The sequence below is a fragment of the Harpia harpyja genome, chromosome 11 (genome assembly GCF_026419915.1).
Source record: "Harpia harpyja isolate bHarHar1 chromosome 11, bHarHar1 primary haplotype, whole genome shotgun sequence".
NCBI classification, from domain to species: Eukaryota; Metazoa; Chordata; class Aves; order Accipitriformes; family Accipitridae; genus Harpia; species Harpia harpyja.
The window spans coordinates 34,259,933-34,278,416 of record NC_068950.1 but is presented as its reverse complement, the minus strand read 5'-3'; the positions used below and the strand labels follow the sequence as shown (position 1 = coordinate 34,278,416).

Below are 18,484 nucleotides of genomic sequence, written 5' to 3'. Positions count from 1 at the left end.
TGGAGCTTGCAAGGGGAGCGCTAAAAGTCATCAGTTGCCAAAGTTTTTTTGCGTTTGCTGCAGGCCTGAAGCAAATCGCTGGCTTAAGGGGCTCTGAGCACCTGGGTCTTGCACTGGATTTACAGGTAAGGTGAAATTAGGAGGGGGCTAAGTGATTAATTCCTCTTGCTGTGACCAGGATGGGAGATGATTCTGACTTGCCACTTCTCCTCAGAAGTTTCTTCAGAAGCTGGTAAGGACTCTGGTTGTGAAACCCGAGAAGCAAAGAGGATCCCTGGGTGCCTGACAATTCCTTTTCTCTGCTGGTTCTTTCTCGCAGGCAGCCTCGGGCTGCCTGTCTCTTTGTTAAGAGAGTGACAGCAATGTGACACCGTGAAAATAATTACTAACAAATCACGGTGGTGACTGCAAACAGCTCGCTGTCTTCAGAGGCATGTCAGGGAGCATTAGAGCAGGGCCGTGGGAGCGGCAGAGCGGCTAGGGGCTCTTTCTCTGCTCTAGGCTGAGGGAAGATCTTTGGAGACCTTTGGCGCCTGCCACCCCCACATCATTCCCTTCTCGTTGGCTTTTTCTTTCTTTCCTCCCTTCCCTGCCTTTGCCATCAATAATTAAGCCCATTAATTGCACAGTGAGTTCAGGAAAGCTGCGAATGGTAAGACCGGGCTTCTGCCTTCCCTGGATTCAGCAGCCAGCCACAGAGCAGCAGAGGAATTTCTGGAGGGGTATCGTGGGCAGAAGCACATCCAAGCTGTGTTTCCTATCTTGTAGCCCTTGTGTGCTGCCCAGGGCGGTAATGTTTATTAGCTGTGTGCCCCTAGGAGTTCATGGGCTGCTGGTACAGTTGAAGAATGGCCTGTGTCCTTGTCCTCGGGAGCCTCCAGTCTCAGTGAACCTGAAAGTAGGTTTGTATTTGTGTAGAGCATCATGGCAAATGTGCAGTCAGCTGGCATCTCCAGAAAAAAAATGGGCAGAGGCACGAGAGGTCCTTCCAGGATGCAGCAGGGACGGTGCAGATCAGTGTAGCTGAAGCTGCAGGTGAAGATGATCCTTCAGAGATTAAACGGTGGACAGGTCACAGGTGAAGAAGGTGGTTGGTACCAAACAGCAGCTGGGGGAGTCTCTGCAGGGATGAGGCTGCTGTGGCTGTGGGGGAGCAGGGACCCTTCTGCAGAGCTACCTGGACAGAGCCTGAGAGTAAGCTTTCTATAAAGCCTTTCTTTATATTGCTATAAAGCTCCCTCCAAAGGGAGGGTCTGGCAGATATACCGATAGGAAACTGGAAAGCAGTTGCTGGCTGAAGTGTCCTTCAGCAGCATTGATAATCAAACCCCTGGGCAACCTTTGAGAGGGGAGCTCACAGCCTCCCCTCCTTGTTCTTGGTGGTGTTTCATCCTCTGGTTTGAGAACAGGCTGTGCCATCTGGGAGTTACATGTGTAGAGAAGCACCCTGCAAGGGGAACCAGAAGGTGTGGGTAGGAGCCCACTCCCAGGCACCTGCTCCACCGAGCAGCTCTTTCCCATTCCCCTAGTTACTCAAGTGATTTTCCCAACTGTCACATCTGTAAATAATGTTGCTGGCATATCTAGCTAGATGCAGAGTGGCGATGGAGGGGGGAGGGCTGCTGCTGAGGGTGGCTGTAACAGCCCCTCTCCCCGACTCATACAATATTTATGCAGGGCTGGAAGTCGGCGGCACTGACCTCCGGGTCATGCTGTTAAACAGCTCCCGCAGCCCCTGCATCCTAATTGCTGCACTTGTCCTTTGCTCTGGAGGATTCGCTGCGCCTTCTCTCTGGCGAAGCAAATACTAATGGCAGCTTGTGCTTGGAGGTGGGGAGCGGTCTCTTCCCCACAAGGAAAAGACAAACTTGTTCCCCCTTGTGCAGATGTAATTTGCAGCTGCACAGAAACGTGTGCTCGGACGCTGTTACATGATGTGCCAGGCTCCCCACTGCTGCCGGCCTGGAGGCTGCCGAGAGCCCATGAAGCTGTTGTGCGTCTAATTTTGGGTTGTGTATCATCAGAGGGGATAGGGAGGGGTTTACCCCATCCCACTGGCTCCTTATAGGATTTCTGTCTTCCCTTCAGTGGGGAGAGGGAAGAAGAGGCAATCACAGAAGTCAGATGAGAGAGTAGACCTGGATGATGTGGTGCCAGAGGGCAGAGACGGTGCCAGGAAAGAAGAGGGGCTCAAACAGCATCACAAAATGGAATGGCGTATTTTCTTGTAGATAAGTGATCTGCTTCGGTGAGTGGGAAGAGAGGTGATGCAGAAGGCTGGAGGCCCTCTGTGTGGGTGAGGGCCTCCTGCCCCCCTTGCAAGTGGTACAGCTGTGGCTGGAGGTAGAGGGGTTTTTCACCTGGCAGGCAGGGGCTTTCGGCTGATTCAGGTGGTTCAAGAAAGCCCAGAAGATAAAGCCCTTTGATTGCTAGAGCTGCCATGGCTTTCCCCCATGCTGTTTGGCTGGGCTCCATCCTTGCTTGGGGCTTCACGTCGGGTGTCTGCGAGTCTAGTGACCTGACTGGCCACCCACGTCCCTTATCCTGCCTTCCTGAGTTGGCAGGTCGCCTTTGTGACTGGAAAAGTGCTGTTTAGACTGGAGACTAATGGCCTTTAAGTGACATGATTGTATTATGTTAAGCGTCTATGGGCTTTACCATTAGGCACTAAACAGTTTATGACTCATAGCAGAGAAGCCCTTGTCCCAGAGAGTTTATACACTAAATGGTCTGGACAGGCAAGGCATGGAAAAGACGAGGTTTCCTCCTGCCTGTTGCACAGCAGGTCTGAGGAAGGACTGGGACAGGACGTGTCTTCTTAGTTCTAGATCAGTGCCTTGCTCTAGGTCTTGCATGCTCTGGTTTCCTGGGGAGAAACACTTCTGCAGTGGGAATTGGGCAGTGGGAGGAGAAGCGTGTTTAATTTAGCTTAGTTTTTGTGCGTGTTTTGGTTTTGAGGGGGCTTAGACACGATGCGTTGCGGGTGCATCCATTGCATCAGATATATTCCCTTACTCGGTGCGTAATTACAGTATTCTGCAGCAGGAGTCTGAAAACTCCTTCTTAAAACAGCTAGTATGCAGAGGACCAGGCGACTACTAAATTAGCGTCTGTATGAAAGACTTCTAAGAGACCATATAGATGGAGAAAGGACACGCTCTGTGTAATCAGGCTCTGCTGCAGCGTGAATCACAGAATGATTTAAATAGACATCTCTAATCCAGCCCCCTGCTCAAAGCAGAATTAACTTCAAACTTAGATCAGGGTGCTCAGGGTCTTCTCCAGATGAGTTTGAATGTCTCCAGGGGAGGAGATTCTACCACCAATCTGTTCCAGTGCTTTATTACCTGCACAGTGAAGAGTTTTTCCTGATGACAAATTGGAAGTTCACCTGCTGCAGCCTGTGGTCATGATGAGTGACTTTCACTGAGAACATGCTTGTGTGGTAGATGTACACAGTAGCCGATTCTGTACACTCCTGTTCATAAGATGCTGTATAATAAGCACACGGACTGTCACAGCAAGCTTGTGTGTAGAAATCTGTTTTTAAGGAGTTTTCATAGTGTCAGGTTCCCAAGGGTCTGGGGGTGACCTCCGCATTGGAGACTTTCCAGTTTCTCTTTCCTTGGGAGCAGTGTTATGCATTTCTGATGTCAAAGGGAAGTCCACCCAGTCATCCTCCCTGTCTGGAAGGGCTGGTGAGAGCATTTGCTCTACCCCTTCACCAATCTGCAGAACTCGATATGGAGGAGTGCAAAGCTTCTGCCTGCTGCACTCCTAACCTCAGCTGAACCGTGGAGCCAGCGAGCTCTGGTTTCCTGCATGGTAATTAAGTAGTTATTTAAAAATCAAAAGGCTCAATTCTGATCCTGCTCTCACTGGCTATTTACTAACTCCAGGTAGAGTTACTCCAGGTTTACTCCCACATGCATAGCAGCAGAATCAGGCCCAGTAAATAGAGCTATGAATCTTTTTAAGAGAAGCTGTTAAGCGGTAGCACATAGATTTATTGTAGCATCATGTGTGTGCAATTGTTGATGAACATCTTCTGTTGGAGGCTGAATACCTGCTGTGTTACAGCCTTGCTTTTAATGTTGAGATAGCATCTCTGCCAACATCTAGCTGACGCACAGACAGATACCCATAAAAGGACCAGATCTCACATGGTGTTAAATGCCTTCATGTTTCATTAAGGTTGATGGCAGTGGAAGGCACGCAGTGCTTTGCAGGACGAGTGAGTCACGATGAGCCACTTGCCCTGTGTGCTTTTTGTAGCAGAGTTATTTTCCTAGTGTATACGTTTTTCTGGTTGCAGTCTGGGCTAACAGCCTTTTTCATGTGCAGGCTAGCTGCTTGGAAAGCATGGGTGTTGAGGCTCTCCCAAATTTCTTAGTACCCAGCAGAAATTTAAAGAGGGATCTGGCTGTTAGCATATGACAGGTGATGGGTGTTCAGGCATTTCAGCCAGTGCTGCTGTGAGTCCCAAGTGTTAAGGCTTGCAGCTTGCCTTTTAAGCTTCCTAGGCAGGAATATGCCTGGTAGAGAGAGAAAGCAGCGCTGTCCAGAATGGCATCACAGAAAAAGAAAGGAAGGTCTGAAAGTGCCAGGTATTAGCCTCACTGCTTAGCCTGGGTTTTTTGGCCTCATTACACTAATCCAATTAAAGATTGATGGAAAAAGATAACACACACTCCAGTGAAGGGGTTTGTGTGGTGACTGCTTGCCTTCCTGGGCAGCTGGAGTGGCCCTAGTTATCTTGTGCATCACCACACCTCCCCGGGCCCTGCAGACCCACTGGTGCCTCCACATGCCGTGGTATGTGCTCTTCTCCTGCATCATGTCTCTCTTATTACTAATGGAGCATGGATGCATTTTAGCTGCTGGTCAGCCCTCATTAATATCCAGAGATGACAGGTTGACATTTGTAAAGAAGACTTGCATTGACCTTCATGTTGTGCATCGGTGCAGTTGCCATGCGGTGCCCTGTGCTGGATGTTTCTTCCTGCGCTGCCTCAGGAATGCGTTTGTGTTAGCGAAGGGACAGGCTGCTCTGTAACCCTTTGCTGCTGCCGGGAACACAGGGAGTGTGTCTGGATGTCTTTGCATCCCTCTGCCCATTCCCAGGACCGTTCCCTGTACAGCTTCCATCCATCCCAGTGAACAGGACTGGGGGGTGTTGGCGTTGCACTCGTGGCTCCTTGTGGAGGTTGTTATTTGGTTACTGGGACCTTAATGGAAGACAACTTCATGCCAATGGCGATGTCCCGTCTGCTTCCTTTTCCTGGCTCCTGTCTGGGGATGGAGCAGAAGAAAATGCTGCACTGCCCAGGCATCCTGAGCGCTGTCAGTCGCCTGTCTCTCCCCCGACCCACCCCATCCTGGCTCGAGGACTGCTGCAGCCCGCTTGGCAATGACATTTATTAACAGAGGGAGCTTTGAAAAAAGGCAAGCTGCTCCTGCAAAGGCTCCTCGCTGTAACTCCGTCTCCTCCTCTCGCCAGCCCGTCTGAGGCAATGGCTGCTGGTGTTGAAATTCATTAGTGTTTCCTGACAGGCGATGGAGGCTTGCTCTGTCTGTTCCCTCTTCCCTGCTCTCATGTCCCTGCTTCATGCACGCTGATACTTAAAGCTGATGTGCGGCTCGTAGGCTTGTTGCACTGTGACAAGTTTGGGGGTGGTTGAGAGAACTGAGGGGGTGGAAGGAAAGCAAAGAGGGAGGGAGATGGGACCTGTCTCAGGGTTTCTGTGAAAGCCTAGAGCTTTTCAGACCCTCTCCAGATGTATTGTCTTTCCACAGCTACTGCTTGTGAATTTTAAGTACAGCCATACTGGGGTGGTTTGTCCTGCACTGACGGGGCGCGGAGGGATGGCACCCTGGGTGTGCTTGGTGAGACTGGGGTGCAGTCACCTGGCAAGGGCTCGTCTGGTGGGAAGCAAGGGCAGGTGGGCTCCTCCAGCCCCTTGGCAGGTGTGTGGGGCTGAGGAGCATATGAGTGGGGTGCCAGAGGTCTGGCAGGGTGTTCAGGTGTTCATCCCTCCATCCTTCATTTTGGACAGAAGCATGAGGGGAGCCTGGCTCAGCTCTTGCCTCTTTGCACTGAGTGGCGTAGCGACTCCAGCACTGGGGAGGAGATGTCTCCCTGTCAAAGCCTTGGATTACGCAGGAAAGCTGCTCCTGTCTAATTTGAATTATTGGGATGGGGGAGTTTGGGGTTTAGGCGTTTTTTGGACATGTGTGTCAGCATGCTTCAATTTCCACAGGCTGCAGAGTGGCTTTGGCTGTGCTGTGGGCCCGAGGCGCTCCGCTCATGTGCAGGTGCTGTGGCATCACGCTGTCAGAGCCCTCCTGGCCCAGCATGGTGGTTTTGACAAAGCCCAGCCAGGCTTTCTGCCCCTCTGTGGGGTGCTCCTGCAGCCTCCGTGCTCTAGAGCAAGAGTGTCACCCCTTTGCATCCCCAGGCCATTGAACCCTCCTGGCTGGGACTTACTGTTTTAACCAAGTTTGGATTAACCTAAGGCTGTCTCTTTGGGAGGATGTGGTTTACCTAAACTGCTTTAAATTCCTAGCTTGGCTCCAGCTCATGTGAGGTTCAGTGCAGACAGAGGTGGCTTTGCCTGTCATGGTGCTGTTTCTCTGCTAAAACGTCTCAGGTGCCTTAGCACAGGATATTATTCCCTCACTAGCTTTCTCTGTTAGGAGAGGGCACCCAAGCTTTCCACTTGGCCTGCCAGACATCCCACCCTACATCAAAACAGAGCAGCACCTCTGCGCCGCATGGTCCAGAGCGACGCCTTGACCAGCCTTGCTTTGAACTAGGGTGCAAGGCTGAGATGGGTTTGACAGCTCCTCTATCTAAGGCTATCACCTTGTTGCTGTTGTGTGCTGCAGCATCCAAGCAGCTTTCTTCAGACTTCCCAGCCCTCCTTCAACAAAGGATATCCAGGGCAGGAGCCTGCCTGCCCTTTCCTTTGCAGCCCGGTGCAGTGGGGTTGGCCTGGACACAATTAAAACATTCTGCATCTCTTACAATGCAAGGTCTCCAGGGCGTGGATTTTTTGGAAGGCTGAGATCAGGTCTATAAAAACCAAGATTTAATGTCCCTTTATCTTTCCATAGAGGGACTTGTTCTTTTGACTGGTTCAATATCAATACACCCAGTGTGTAGAAAGTGGCCCAATTTCTTTGTCTCCTGACATCCTGAACCCAGAAGCAGATGGACGTTAACCAGCTCTGATTAGTTGGGAGAATCAAGCATTAATTTTTTATACGCCAGGACCACCTGAGTGACGGAAATCAATTACGGCTGCCCCTCCCCCTTCCATATTAATGTGGTGGCTCTGAGCAGAGACGGAGGAACCTGTTGAAATGAGAAACCCCTATTTCTTAGTTTGACCCCCTAGATAATTAGGGTTAAATTGATATGCTATCGCACTGGTGACACATTTTATCTGCCTCTGTTTGTACAAGAGGATACAATAGTGGAGGAAGGACCAATTTGTGCCCTGCTCTAGCTAACCAGACCGAGATAAAAGGTGTCACTAGTACGATAACGTTCTTGCCTCATGCTCCTTTATTGTTGCTCAATTTGCCTTTTTTTTTTTTTTTTTAATCCTGTTCTTTTTCTTTCAATACCCTTGGTCATATTTTAACTCCATGCCATCGCATAATGACGTCCTGCTAAATGTGTGTGGAGATAGGCAACTCTGGCTGACAGCCTTCCCTGATAACCGAATTCCAGCCCATCCATCACTAGGCTGCTCTCCTTAACTTAAGGAAAGTGATAACTAAAGCAAGGCCGTTTATCACCGCCAAGCTGTGCGCTTCTTGCCGCCTTGGAGAGAGATGGCTTCAACGGGAGAAATGCAGCCATGTCACTTCGCCTCCTGTTTGCATCCCGTTCATCTCCAGACCCCATTTACCCTGCAGAGTGGAGGAGCAGGGCTGGATGGAAATCAGAGCCTGGGGTGATGAAAGCTCTCTGAAAATAGTGCAGAGCTGCCACTGCTGACCACAGTCCAAGGAGGACTTAGACTTGTTTGGCTGGTGGAGGAGAGTGTGCTACCTGATGTCAATTGCTCTTCTGCCCAAAGGGGACCTGCATTTTGCAAGAAGGCAGAGGCTGTGTGCTCCCATCTCTGCTGCTGGGAGGACAGACTTTACCAGAGCTGCATCAGAGGCTGGAAAATCCCACAGCCATTTTCAAGTTTCTCTCAAGTGCAGTCATACCTGAAGCCACGGTGTTTGGCTGATGGGGTGGTTTTGAGAGCCACCTTCATTCCCAAGGAGTGAGAGCTTCAGTGCTTGGGGAGGCAGCGAGACTTTGTTCAAAAGCTGGAAGGATCATGGGATGTTGAATGCAGTGAAATGTGCCATCATTTCTCTTCTCCCTTACCTGAGGGAGGGCCACATCCTTAGCTCTTTGCTCAAGCAAAGCTGCCCCAATGAACAAGGCTGACTCTTGCAAGAGCAAGAAGCTGTATGGAGCATAAAAGCACGTTTATCAAATGAGCTGCTCAAGTGAGTGGTGGCCCTGGTAAATAGAGGTACTTCCTTAGAGGCCCTGGCACTTCTGTTCCCCAGGAAAGCCACAGATGTGCCTTGTTCACTCCAACCTGGAGAAGATGCTGGAAAAAATCCTGCCTGAATCACCAGGCTGAGGAGTGGGGGGGACCGCTGCAGGTAACGAGCTTGGAGCTGGGGAAGAGATGCAGGGATTGCAGGCATGTTTTCCTTCCCGTAGCTACCTGGGGACTTGGTGTCTGTGCGGTGAGCACCCTCGGTTCCCTGTGCTGGGAGCACTGCGTACCCAGCCTAGACCAGACCCATACGGCAATCCTTCGCTAAAGGCAAGCGCATTGAGTGGCTGTATCCCTCCTGGCCTGGAGCCGCCAGGCCTGCATCTTCCAGCTCGGGGAGTAGACTGATGCTTTGGTCTGTGTTGCTGACAGCCCGCCCAGGTTATAGCATGAGTGTAGGTCTTCTAGTGCTTGAAAAACTTGGTGAAGTCTCTCTGGTGCTAATGTGAAATGAGGGGAGCACAAGCGCGGAGGGGGAGGGGGTATGTCCTTAGGTCACACCGCTTCACAGGCAGTTTCTGGGGTTGTTACTTGTTTGCAGAAATGTGTCATTTATTTAGTTGACATATTTATTTGGAGCGTTTATTTTCTCCAATTAAAGACCCACTGTCCAGCGCCCAGGGCACACTGCCATCAGTCTCAGGGTGGAAGTAGAACCAGACTGTCCAGTTCGCTGGGCCTTTTGGTCCCACAGGGATGGAAAGGCTTTAGATGTCATTCGTTGCACTGCGTGGTTAGCTGTCAATTCCTGTGGCTAACAAGAACAATGCTGTACTTGCTTCTTCTGGACCCTATCCAAACATTAGGTGAATTGATAATTATTCCTCTAACTGGAGCTAGGCTGAGACCTGTATTTATGAAAACCTCTTGGGCTGGGAGGAGAAACTCAGCTTTTAGTAACATACCTTTTGCTAACTGCTATCATCATCCTCTCTGGCTAAATGTGAGCAGTCTAAGAGAGGTTGAGCTGATCACGTGTCTGTATTTAGACCAGTCATTTGTTTTAGGTGGTTCCTTTTCTTGTGATCTTTTTTGATTTGGGCATGAGTAGAAAGCAGCTTTCCTGGAGAAAGAGCTTGTTTAGCATGCTGGTTGGGGCTGGTGGGGTCTGTTCAACTACAGGATGTCATGGACGTATGTGTAATGGTTGTAAAATGCATGGACCAGGCTGCTATTTATGTGACGGCTATGCAATTGCGAGGAGTGACTCCAGGTGGTTTATTTCAGCATGATGGTGCTAGCATCAGATGAGCCGTGCCCAGAGATGAGACCATGCTGTCAAGTCACATTGCTTACCCTGCAAATCGCCATAGCCCTGCTGCTTCCAAGCCCGTTCTTTTGACAAGCTTCTTGCTTTCAAAGAAATTCCTCTAGACCTCCTTATTCAAATGTGTTTGTATGACTTAAATTATTGCTCCTAAATGATGATATGTGCGTCTTTTCAGGACCAGGCATTTGGTTTTGGCACAGGGAGTGTATTCCTTTCTTAGCCTAAGCAGGGCTCAGAAAGCCAGTACACTGGTGGGGCCCAGTGTGTGCTGGCTCCATTGGCCACATATTCCTGGGAGATTCCCCTGGATATGTTTGCCAGCTTCCTTCCTTTTCTTCCCATAGAAATGGAGGCAGCACCGAGACCAAACCACTCTGGTACTGCACTACTCTGAGTCTCAACGTTATCTGCAAGTGCATTGTCTGTGTCTCTCCTTCATCTCCTTAATTGGGAAACTGCATGTAGGTCTGAAGAGATGCTGCCCTGTTCACCAAAAGGTTTGGAGCTGGGCTGAGCACTTGGGTACTGTATGGGGTGCTGATGGTGCACCCCAGCTCATGGTGGTGTATCTAGCTTGTATCCACATCTGACCAGAGATTGTTCCTGAATTTCAGCCTTGAATCTGAAGTCCGGTCTGGATTATTCACTCTTTCCTTTATGGAGAGTGGGAGAAGACTGTGCCCTGGACATGATCTGTCTTGGGCTGTTTGAGCAGCTGATGCTGGCACTTGCAGCTCTTCCCTCCTCCCCTACAACCTCCCCCTACAGCCCCCAAGTGCCAGAGGAAGCTGTGAGATTCCCTACCCTCCTCTGTTTGCAAAAGCCGATTTCTGGGGTTGTGGCTTTTAACATGCACAAACGGCTTTAATTTAGTCATTTATTTAGTTGACATATTTATTTGGGATGTTCCTTTGCTTCAGTTAAAGATCCCGTGACCAGTGCCCCAGGCGTGCTCAGAAGTACGTGAATGAACAAGATCCATCAATTACTCTTGATCAGATCAAACCGGCCGGGGAAAACTCACATAACTCATCTCCCTGCACAGGCTCGGCTGGAGCTGCACAGCTTTGCAGCTTGGTCTTCCCCGGCTGCGGGGCGCATCGTAGCTGCCCTGCAAACACACTGGGGTCAGCACAGTGTGGGAGAAACAGCTTTCCAAATCCTGGGGTCCTGCTGTCCCTTCAAGGAGTCCACCTCCCTTACCGGTGCCATTTTGTTTTGTGAGCCCTATTCTAGCGGCTTGCTGTAGGAAGGGAGAGGTTAAATACATGTGCTCGCAGCTGTGGCTGCTGGTGCTCAAACCCATAGTGAGACAGTGTGCAGCACCTTGCATCTTTAGAGTCGTGACTGCTCTCTTCTTCAGAGCACCTGCTTGGAAAACAGCCTCTGCTTTCTTAGCCCTAAAAAGTTGGTCCTGCAGCATTACTACCCAAAAATGAATGCATTGGTGCCTCCTTTCCTCCCTCATTGTCTCATTCGGTGTTTTAACCATAAAGGCCAAATGGAAAAGCACCAGGGCATGACAGGTGAATTGTCAGTCCTTCTGTCTGCCCTGTAAGCCGCTGCCTGAGCCAGATGGTTTTGCAGGGATTTGTGATGAATTCACTTAGCTAAGGACAGCCTGGATGTTCCAGTCGTGTTTATGTGTTAGCCACTGTGGGAGAAGAGCTGCATGCTGCACTTGCATGCAGCGCCTGTTCAAACTGTTCAGTCTGAAAGCTGTGAGCAGGCTGGATGTATATAAGTCTTCAGCCAAGCTCTGCTCTTGTGAGATTTTTTTTGCCAAGAGCTACAGTCCTTCTGATGTGCAGCATGTTACAGCAGACTTGAGGGTCTCTTCCATCTCAGAACAAAATGCACTTAAGAAAACAGAGTTTGTGTTGTCAGGACACTGATTGAATCAAACCTGCTCTCTCTTCTCTCTTACAGGTTACCAGGACAATGCCAGTACTTAGGGCTGCCGGTTGCTGATTACTTCAAACAGTGGATTAATCTGAAAAAGGTACTTTTGTGCAAACTGCCAGTCCCCGTCTCCCTCTCTTCCCCCTCCCCTTGTCCTTCTCCTTTCCTCTTTAAGGAGGTGTCTAATAACTACTGCTGTTTTGCATTGAAATGAGTTATTTTCTCAGAAGCTGGGCTGAGCGAGTCCTCCAGCTCCCTATTGTATCTCCTCTAATAGAGTCTTACTGTACTTGATGGGATGTGTTCTGCAGCTGGGGAGAATCCCATTGTGGCAGGCACAGTGTGGTGTCTCTGCATAATAGTGGGACACTGTGAGGCCCCTCTTCAGCGAAGGTTGTGTTGGCCCCAGTGTTGCTGACTGTTTTGTTTTGCAGCCGTATAAGGCTACTAGGAGCTCGGTTCCCTTCAGATCAAAATCTGGTTGATAAACATGTGGAAATATTCCCAAATAAAAATGAGTATTTCCCTTTGTGCTGTGGGGAAGGGGAGCTGTCTCAGCAGCACATCCACCTAAGAAACCAGTGGTCACTTTGCAAAACAAAATACCTTGGACTTTACTGTCTGGTGCCTTGTGTTGCTCCATGCCTTCTCTGGGTGGTTAAAGAGCAGCCTGCTGTGCATCCACAGGGTCTCCTGGCACAGGTGCTCCATCTACACAGAAAAATGTAGTGATGCCATAAGCCAGAAATCAAAGCGGGAAGAAAAGAACAAGTGTGATTACAAGCAGTAGCAGGGGGAGGGGGGAGGCTGGGGTCTGTGCCCAAGAGAAACTGGGGTGGCCCTCCTGGTTAAACCTTTGGAAGAGTAGGATTCCCCTCCCCCATTCAATTTAATGTTTCATTTGGGTTTCTGCACCTTTTCCTGATAATTAGGGGTCTCGGTAAGTGGAATTTGCTTGTAAACAGCTCATTGTACTTGTGGGCTTTCCTTTTGTCCTTTTATTTATTTATTGTTTTAAATGGAGGCATGAGTGACAGGCTGAGCGGCCGCAGAAGGACAATTTGCATGATCTGTTCCGTCAAATAGGGTAGAACATGAACTTAACAAGGGATGCTGGCAGCACATTCCTGGCTGAACTTGTCAAAGGGTCTTGTATTTCCCTGCTGTCAGAGCAAATCTTTTGGCTGATTGCTGGTCCTTGGTAAATGAAATCTGAAAGCACATTGGGGCATTCTGCAGTTCAGTGACCATTAATGATCGCCATTTGAAGTTCACTAAACTTCCGGTGAATGGATAGCAGCTATATAACCAGCAGGTTGATGGCTGCAGAATAATAATATTAAAAAAAAAAAAAATCCCTGTGTTCCATGATGTTTGCTAAGAAGTAGGTTGATCCAGCCGTGCTCCTCCTCTGGGCCTCAGGATGAATGACTTATGGCTCTCTCCCATAGTTCAAGGCTCCTGGATTTAGCATGTTAGGAGCTGGGATTTATTGTAGTGTGGACATCCAGGCAAGTGGCTGTTCTTCAAGATGGGCATTCATGTATTGGCATTCAGCAAATACCATGATACTAAGTTGAGGGCTGGTGAGCATCCATGAAGTACCAAGCACATGGCTAAAAGAAAGAGGAGGAGGAAAGCACTCCCCTTCCAGCTCTCTGGAGGGGCCGCTGGCTGAGTGTGTAGGATGGGGGCATGTGGGTTGGAGCCTGTGTCTTCTTGTCTGCCTCTGCAAATGTGTTACCCAGAAAGTAAGGCTCCAATCTCTTTCAGATCATGCGGGGAGGGTATGTGTGTGAGAAATGTTCATCTTACTTGAAACCCTCTAATCCCTTAAAAATCTGAAGTTTTTCTGATTCTCTAATATCTGATGCCCTGTGACACAGGGTTGTTCCAGGGTCCCTGTGCCCCTCTGGGAAGTGACCCAGCTTGAAGAGGAGAGCAAGGGCCTCTCCTGTCCTGTGCCTCAATAGCTGCCTCCCCTGGGGCTTGCTCTTACCCCAGGGTGAGGATCTTTCCATGCCGCTCACTGCCTCACTCTCTGGGGGTGCTTGTGGGGGAACTGCCTGTGCGTTTTCACGAGAGTATTTCCAGCCTAGGCAAATAATTCTGACCAAGCAGCAGGACCCAATGGGACCTCATTCTCTTTTGAGTGAGCTCCCAGCATGAGACAAATAAGGTTGGACAGGTACGTAGCCCTTCTGCTCTTCCCTGCATAGCTCAGGTGGCCCCTTTTCCTATCCCTCTGGTATGTTCTTGAGTTAGAAATACCTCCTAGGCTGAGTCTGCCTCTGAGCTGATCCGTGAAGTGAAGGTGTTGGGGAGGGGATGGTGTGAAACTGCTAATTTCTAGGTCATGGATAATGCAGAGACTTGGATGTTTCAAATGTTGAGAAAACAGTTCATGTGAGTGTAAGTGGCACGTGTGACAGAGCAGTTTCCTGCAGGATGGTCCCACCTGCATCTGCTCTCTGTCCTTTGGGTCTCTGCTTGTGAGCAGTGATACCAAGAGGATCCTACTGAGTTAGGGAACTGCTGCTGCAAATACAAGGCAATGCAAAAGGGTGGGATTACGTACAGAAAGGTGTGTACATGGGGCAGACGTGTTTGTGTACCTGTGTGTAGTGCAGTAGCAACAAAATATGTTCCAAATTCCCTCTGCCCATGCACACACGGCTTCAGCTGCTCTTTGTCTCTGATTTGTATCATCTGAAGAAACAGTCCTTGTCTGTGCTGCTTCTGCCAAAGCACGGGATGCCCCAGAGCTCAGCAGTCCCTCTTCCTGAGGTGGTCAGTTGGTCTTTTCTAGGATTCATTCTCTAATAAATTCCTTCCCTTGTCACTTCTGTGCTGCAGGACCAGTTGAGGTGAGCACCCAGGCCTCTTTCAGAGTATCCAAGACTTGCCTCTCAGGCAAGCTGAAGATGGGAATCAGCCCCCACTAGCTGCCACGCTTGTGTTGTCCCAGGAAACTTTGTGCAGGTGGTGGTGAGCTCCACACCTGATTGCTGTGATGGTGGCCACAATGTCTTGGGATCTGTGAAAAAACCTCCTGTGGAGGACAAAAGGAGAAAAGCTGCCTGTGCACTTGACCGCGTTTGCTGAAGTTTTACCTTGCCCTGTGCCCCCCCAGCCTGCTAATGCATCCCTTCTGTCAAGCCTGATCCGTGTTTGCTGACATTTTTAATGTCACTGAGCGATCTTGTATTTCTGGTGAACTGTCAGTGTAGAGCTGACTCGGGGCAGAGAGTTTATCATGTTCTTCACTTTGATTAGCTCAGCCTTGTGGGAGGGTAGCAGAAAGCAGAGGAGGCTTTCTTTGAATGCTGCAACATTTCAGATATCCCCCTAAACCATCTCGATAGAGAGCCACCATCCCATCTGCCAGTTCTCCTTATGTGCCTGTCATGTTGATCCACAGAGGCCCCGTGGGTTAGGACTGAGGTGCAGAACCTGAGCTACATCGTTGGAGCTGGATGCTTAGGATGTAAATAGCAGAGAGTGCTTCATGTCAGGAATGAGGGGCACCAGTGGAGAAATATGTGCAGAAAGCAGGAGGCTGTGGGTCAAGATTTATGTGAAAAGAAAAGCTGCTGCAGCTAACAAGCTATGAGCAAGCTGCTGCCCCAAGAGTATCCTCAGGTAGCCTAGATATATTCATTAGTGCTTATTCTAACACAACGATCAGCTCTCGTTTCTGCTTCCTTTGCTCTTCCAGGAGCCTCTGTGGTTTATTGTTCCAGGTCCCACGTGAGTTAGCAGCATCGTTGGTCCTGTGACAGATCCTCACCCTGCGGGAATGGAACCAGCGCTGTGTTAGGCTGAGGATGTGGTGCCTGCAATCACAGGGTGGCCGGGAGCCTGGGAATGGGAAACCCGGCAGGCAGCAGGAGTGCCAGCACCGCTGGGTTTGGGAGCACGTCACAGAGGGGAGAGTGGTTTGGTGGAGGGAGGAGGTGGAAGAAGGGTGGTGAAGCTAGATTTTCTTACAATTAGCTTGTGCAAGAAAAACATCAGAGGGGTGATGAAGGTGTCAAAATGGCCAGACCAAAAGTCTAACCCAGATCCTCTGAGTGCCAGAGGCCAGTAGCTGATGCTTGCAGGTGTAACGAGGAGAGCATGGTTTGAGTCAGCTTTCTCTGGTTCCCACCAATTTCCTCTTCAAGGACTGTGAGCTGGCAGCTGCCCCTGGACCACTGTGTCTAGCACCCACTGGTTTTACTACATCTGTCTACCAGGAACTTGTACGCCCTTCTCTAAATCTGCTCATGCTTTTGGTTTCTAGAGCATCCTGCAGCAATGAGTTTTACTATTTAATTATGTATTAATTATATTCTGTTTGTTCATATGTTGTGTGAAGGTGGAGGTTCTTTTGTTTCTTTTAAACCTCCTGTCAGATCATTTTCTTGAGCCTAGGTCTCGCATTGTGTGAAAGAGCAAGTAAGTGTTTCCAGTTCTTCTCCCTTGTGTTATTCTTGACTTGAGACCTCTGCCATACTCTTGCTCAGTTGTCTCTCTTCCAGAGCAGCATAACTTGTCAGAGGGCCGGCACAAAGGCACTTGCGGGCTCTCTGACTCTAGAACTGGGTTGTGGAAACTATTTTTAACGCTGTATACACTATCCTGATCTTCCATTTCTTCTCTGGATGATATGCAGTTAAAAGATACCAGAGGAGTGTTTTATGTAACCACTAAGGGTTTGGTTTGTTCCTTGTTTTTCAAACGATATTGTATTTATTTTTAAAAAAAGACAATCTTCATATCCATCACAGAGCTACCTCTTTCTCGGGACAGCTATTCTAGCATGTTTGACCATCTTTGATTTCTGTTCGCAGAGCGCAGCATGTCTTTAGATACAATAATAATGGCTGCTTTAGAAGTGACAGAAAACTGGTCCTAGTTTGACATCCTCCTGAAGTCCAGGAGAGTTTTTATGAAAGGCAAGGGTTGAATGATGTGTGTGGATGAATGCAGCTTTCCTTCTCTGGGTATCACAAAACAGAGTTGATGGAGCCTTGGGGAGCACAGCGTGACCATTCTGGGGGTGCCATGGCTGTGTGCAGAGCTGGCCTTTTCCAGGCCCAGCCTTTATTTATCTGTAGATACTTGTAGTTGGAAGCAAACTGTTAATACACATGCACAAATGTTTTAAGGTCACCTACTCACATTGTGAAATCTGACAGAGGAAGCATGTAATAGGATGTTTTTGTTAATATTTGGCAACTAGAAATAAACACATCCTAAACAAACAAAGATTTGCTAACAGCTTTTTGTCTCTCCTCTGAATTAACAATTCCTGCTGCCTTCAGGGTGGGAGGAGGAGCTCAGTGCTTCTCAGGCACTTGGTGCTGAAGTGTTTTGAGTGCTTTGGACAGAGAACATTGAAATGGGTGCAAGTGAGAAATGGTTTATTTTGTGGCCCATATGCCTGGAAGTTGCTTTTGTGAGGTTTAACTTCTTGAGGACTTACTGTGATTGTTATCTATTGCCTGTTTATTGGGTTACTGCTTACAGGGAATATAAAATGCCTAGTTAGGTTAGAAATCATGGGCAGGGATCCTCAGGCAGAGTGCTTCACAGCCAAAGCATCAAGCACATGAGTAGATGTTGCCAGTTAACTGCGAAGAGCTGCTCATATGCCCACGATGCTCCATGGTTTGCTGGTTTGCAGCATGGGTGAGTGCTCTGAGACTCTGTCAGACCTTTCTTCAGTGGAAGCTGTGCTTTCCTGGGCTCCTCATCCCTAGCTGTAGAGCTCTTGGCTTTAGAAAGTCTCTCTCAGAAGGCAGGGATGGGAGAGGTTGTAAATGGAAATTAAAGGAGAAGCGTGACTCCAGGGTTAAGGGGAGTAAGAGTGTCTTTTCCATGGAGAATAGGAAAGAAAAGTGCCTGTGCAATGGCATTGGTTCATAGTTGGAAGGAAATGGAAGAATTGCTTAAAACAGCAAAATGACTGTGTTTAATAAATACTTTGCTCTGTATTTAGAGAAAGGCAGAGGATGCCATATTGCTGAGCAAGAGGTTTGCTGTTACAACATGATTTTCTGATAAAGTTAAGTGGTAGCTTTCGATTGGCATTTTGCATAGCTGGTTTACAGGACTTTTAAAGAGCTGGCTGAGAAGCCCTGGCCTGTTAATAAGTCTTTGAACATGGGGGAAGTTCTAGAGGACTGGAAGAAAGCTAATGTTGTACCAGTAATTTAGAAGGGCAAATGGGATGACCGATGAAGTAATTATAGCCCTATCAGCTTGACATTAATTCTGGGCAAAGTAATGAAAAGCCAGATATCATAGTTGATTAATAAAGAATGAAAAGAGGGTAATATAATGCCAATCAATGTGGATTTATGGAAACTAGATCTTTTTCAAACTAACTTGATATTTTTTTTATCGGACTACATGTTTGGTTGATAAAGGTAACCATGTCAATGTAATATACTTCTGGAAGGCATTTGACTTGGTACCTTATGACATTTTGATTAAGAAACAAGAGTGATACAAAATCAACATGGCACACATTACATTGATTAAGAACGAGCAAACTGACAGCTCCTAGCATTTAATTGTAAATGGGTAATCATCATGGAGTGCATGTCTTCCTAGTGGGGTCCCACAGGGATCTATTTCTCAGACCTCTTGTATTTAACACTTTTATCAATGCCCTGAAAGAAAACATAAAAATCATTTTCGATAAAGTGTGCAGATACTGAATCTAGGAGGCGGCTGCTGTTGGATT

General features: G+C 48.6%; 1 protein-coding gene across 4 annotated transcripts in view; it reads left to right on the top strand.

The window, feature by feature from the left end:
- Positions 1-18,484, top strand: part of ERI3 (ERI1 exoribonuclease family member 3) — a 136,113-nt gene that overhangs the window by 41,638 nt on the left and 75,991 nt on the right. For all 4 annotated transcript variants that reach the window (XM_052800424.1, XM_052800425.1, XM_052800422.1 and 1 more), the window contains one exon: positions 11,776-11,848. In XM_052800424.1, coding sequence (XP_052656384.1) covers positions 11,776-11,848 — 73 coding nt within the window. The remainder of the gene's footprint in view (positions 1-11,775; positions 11,849-18,484) is intronic.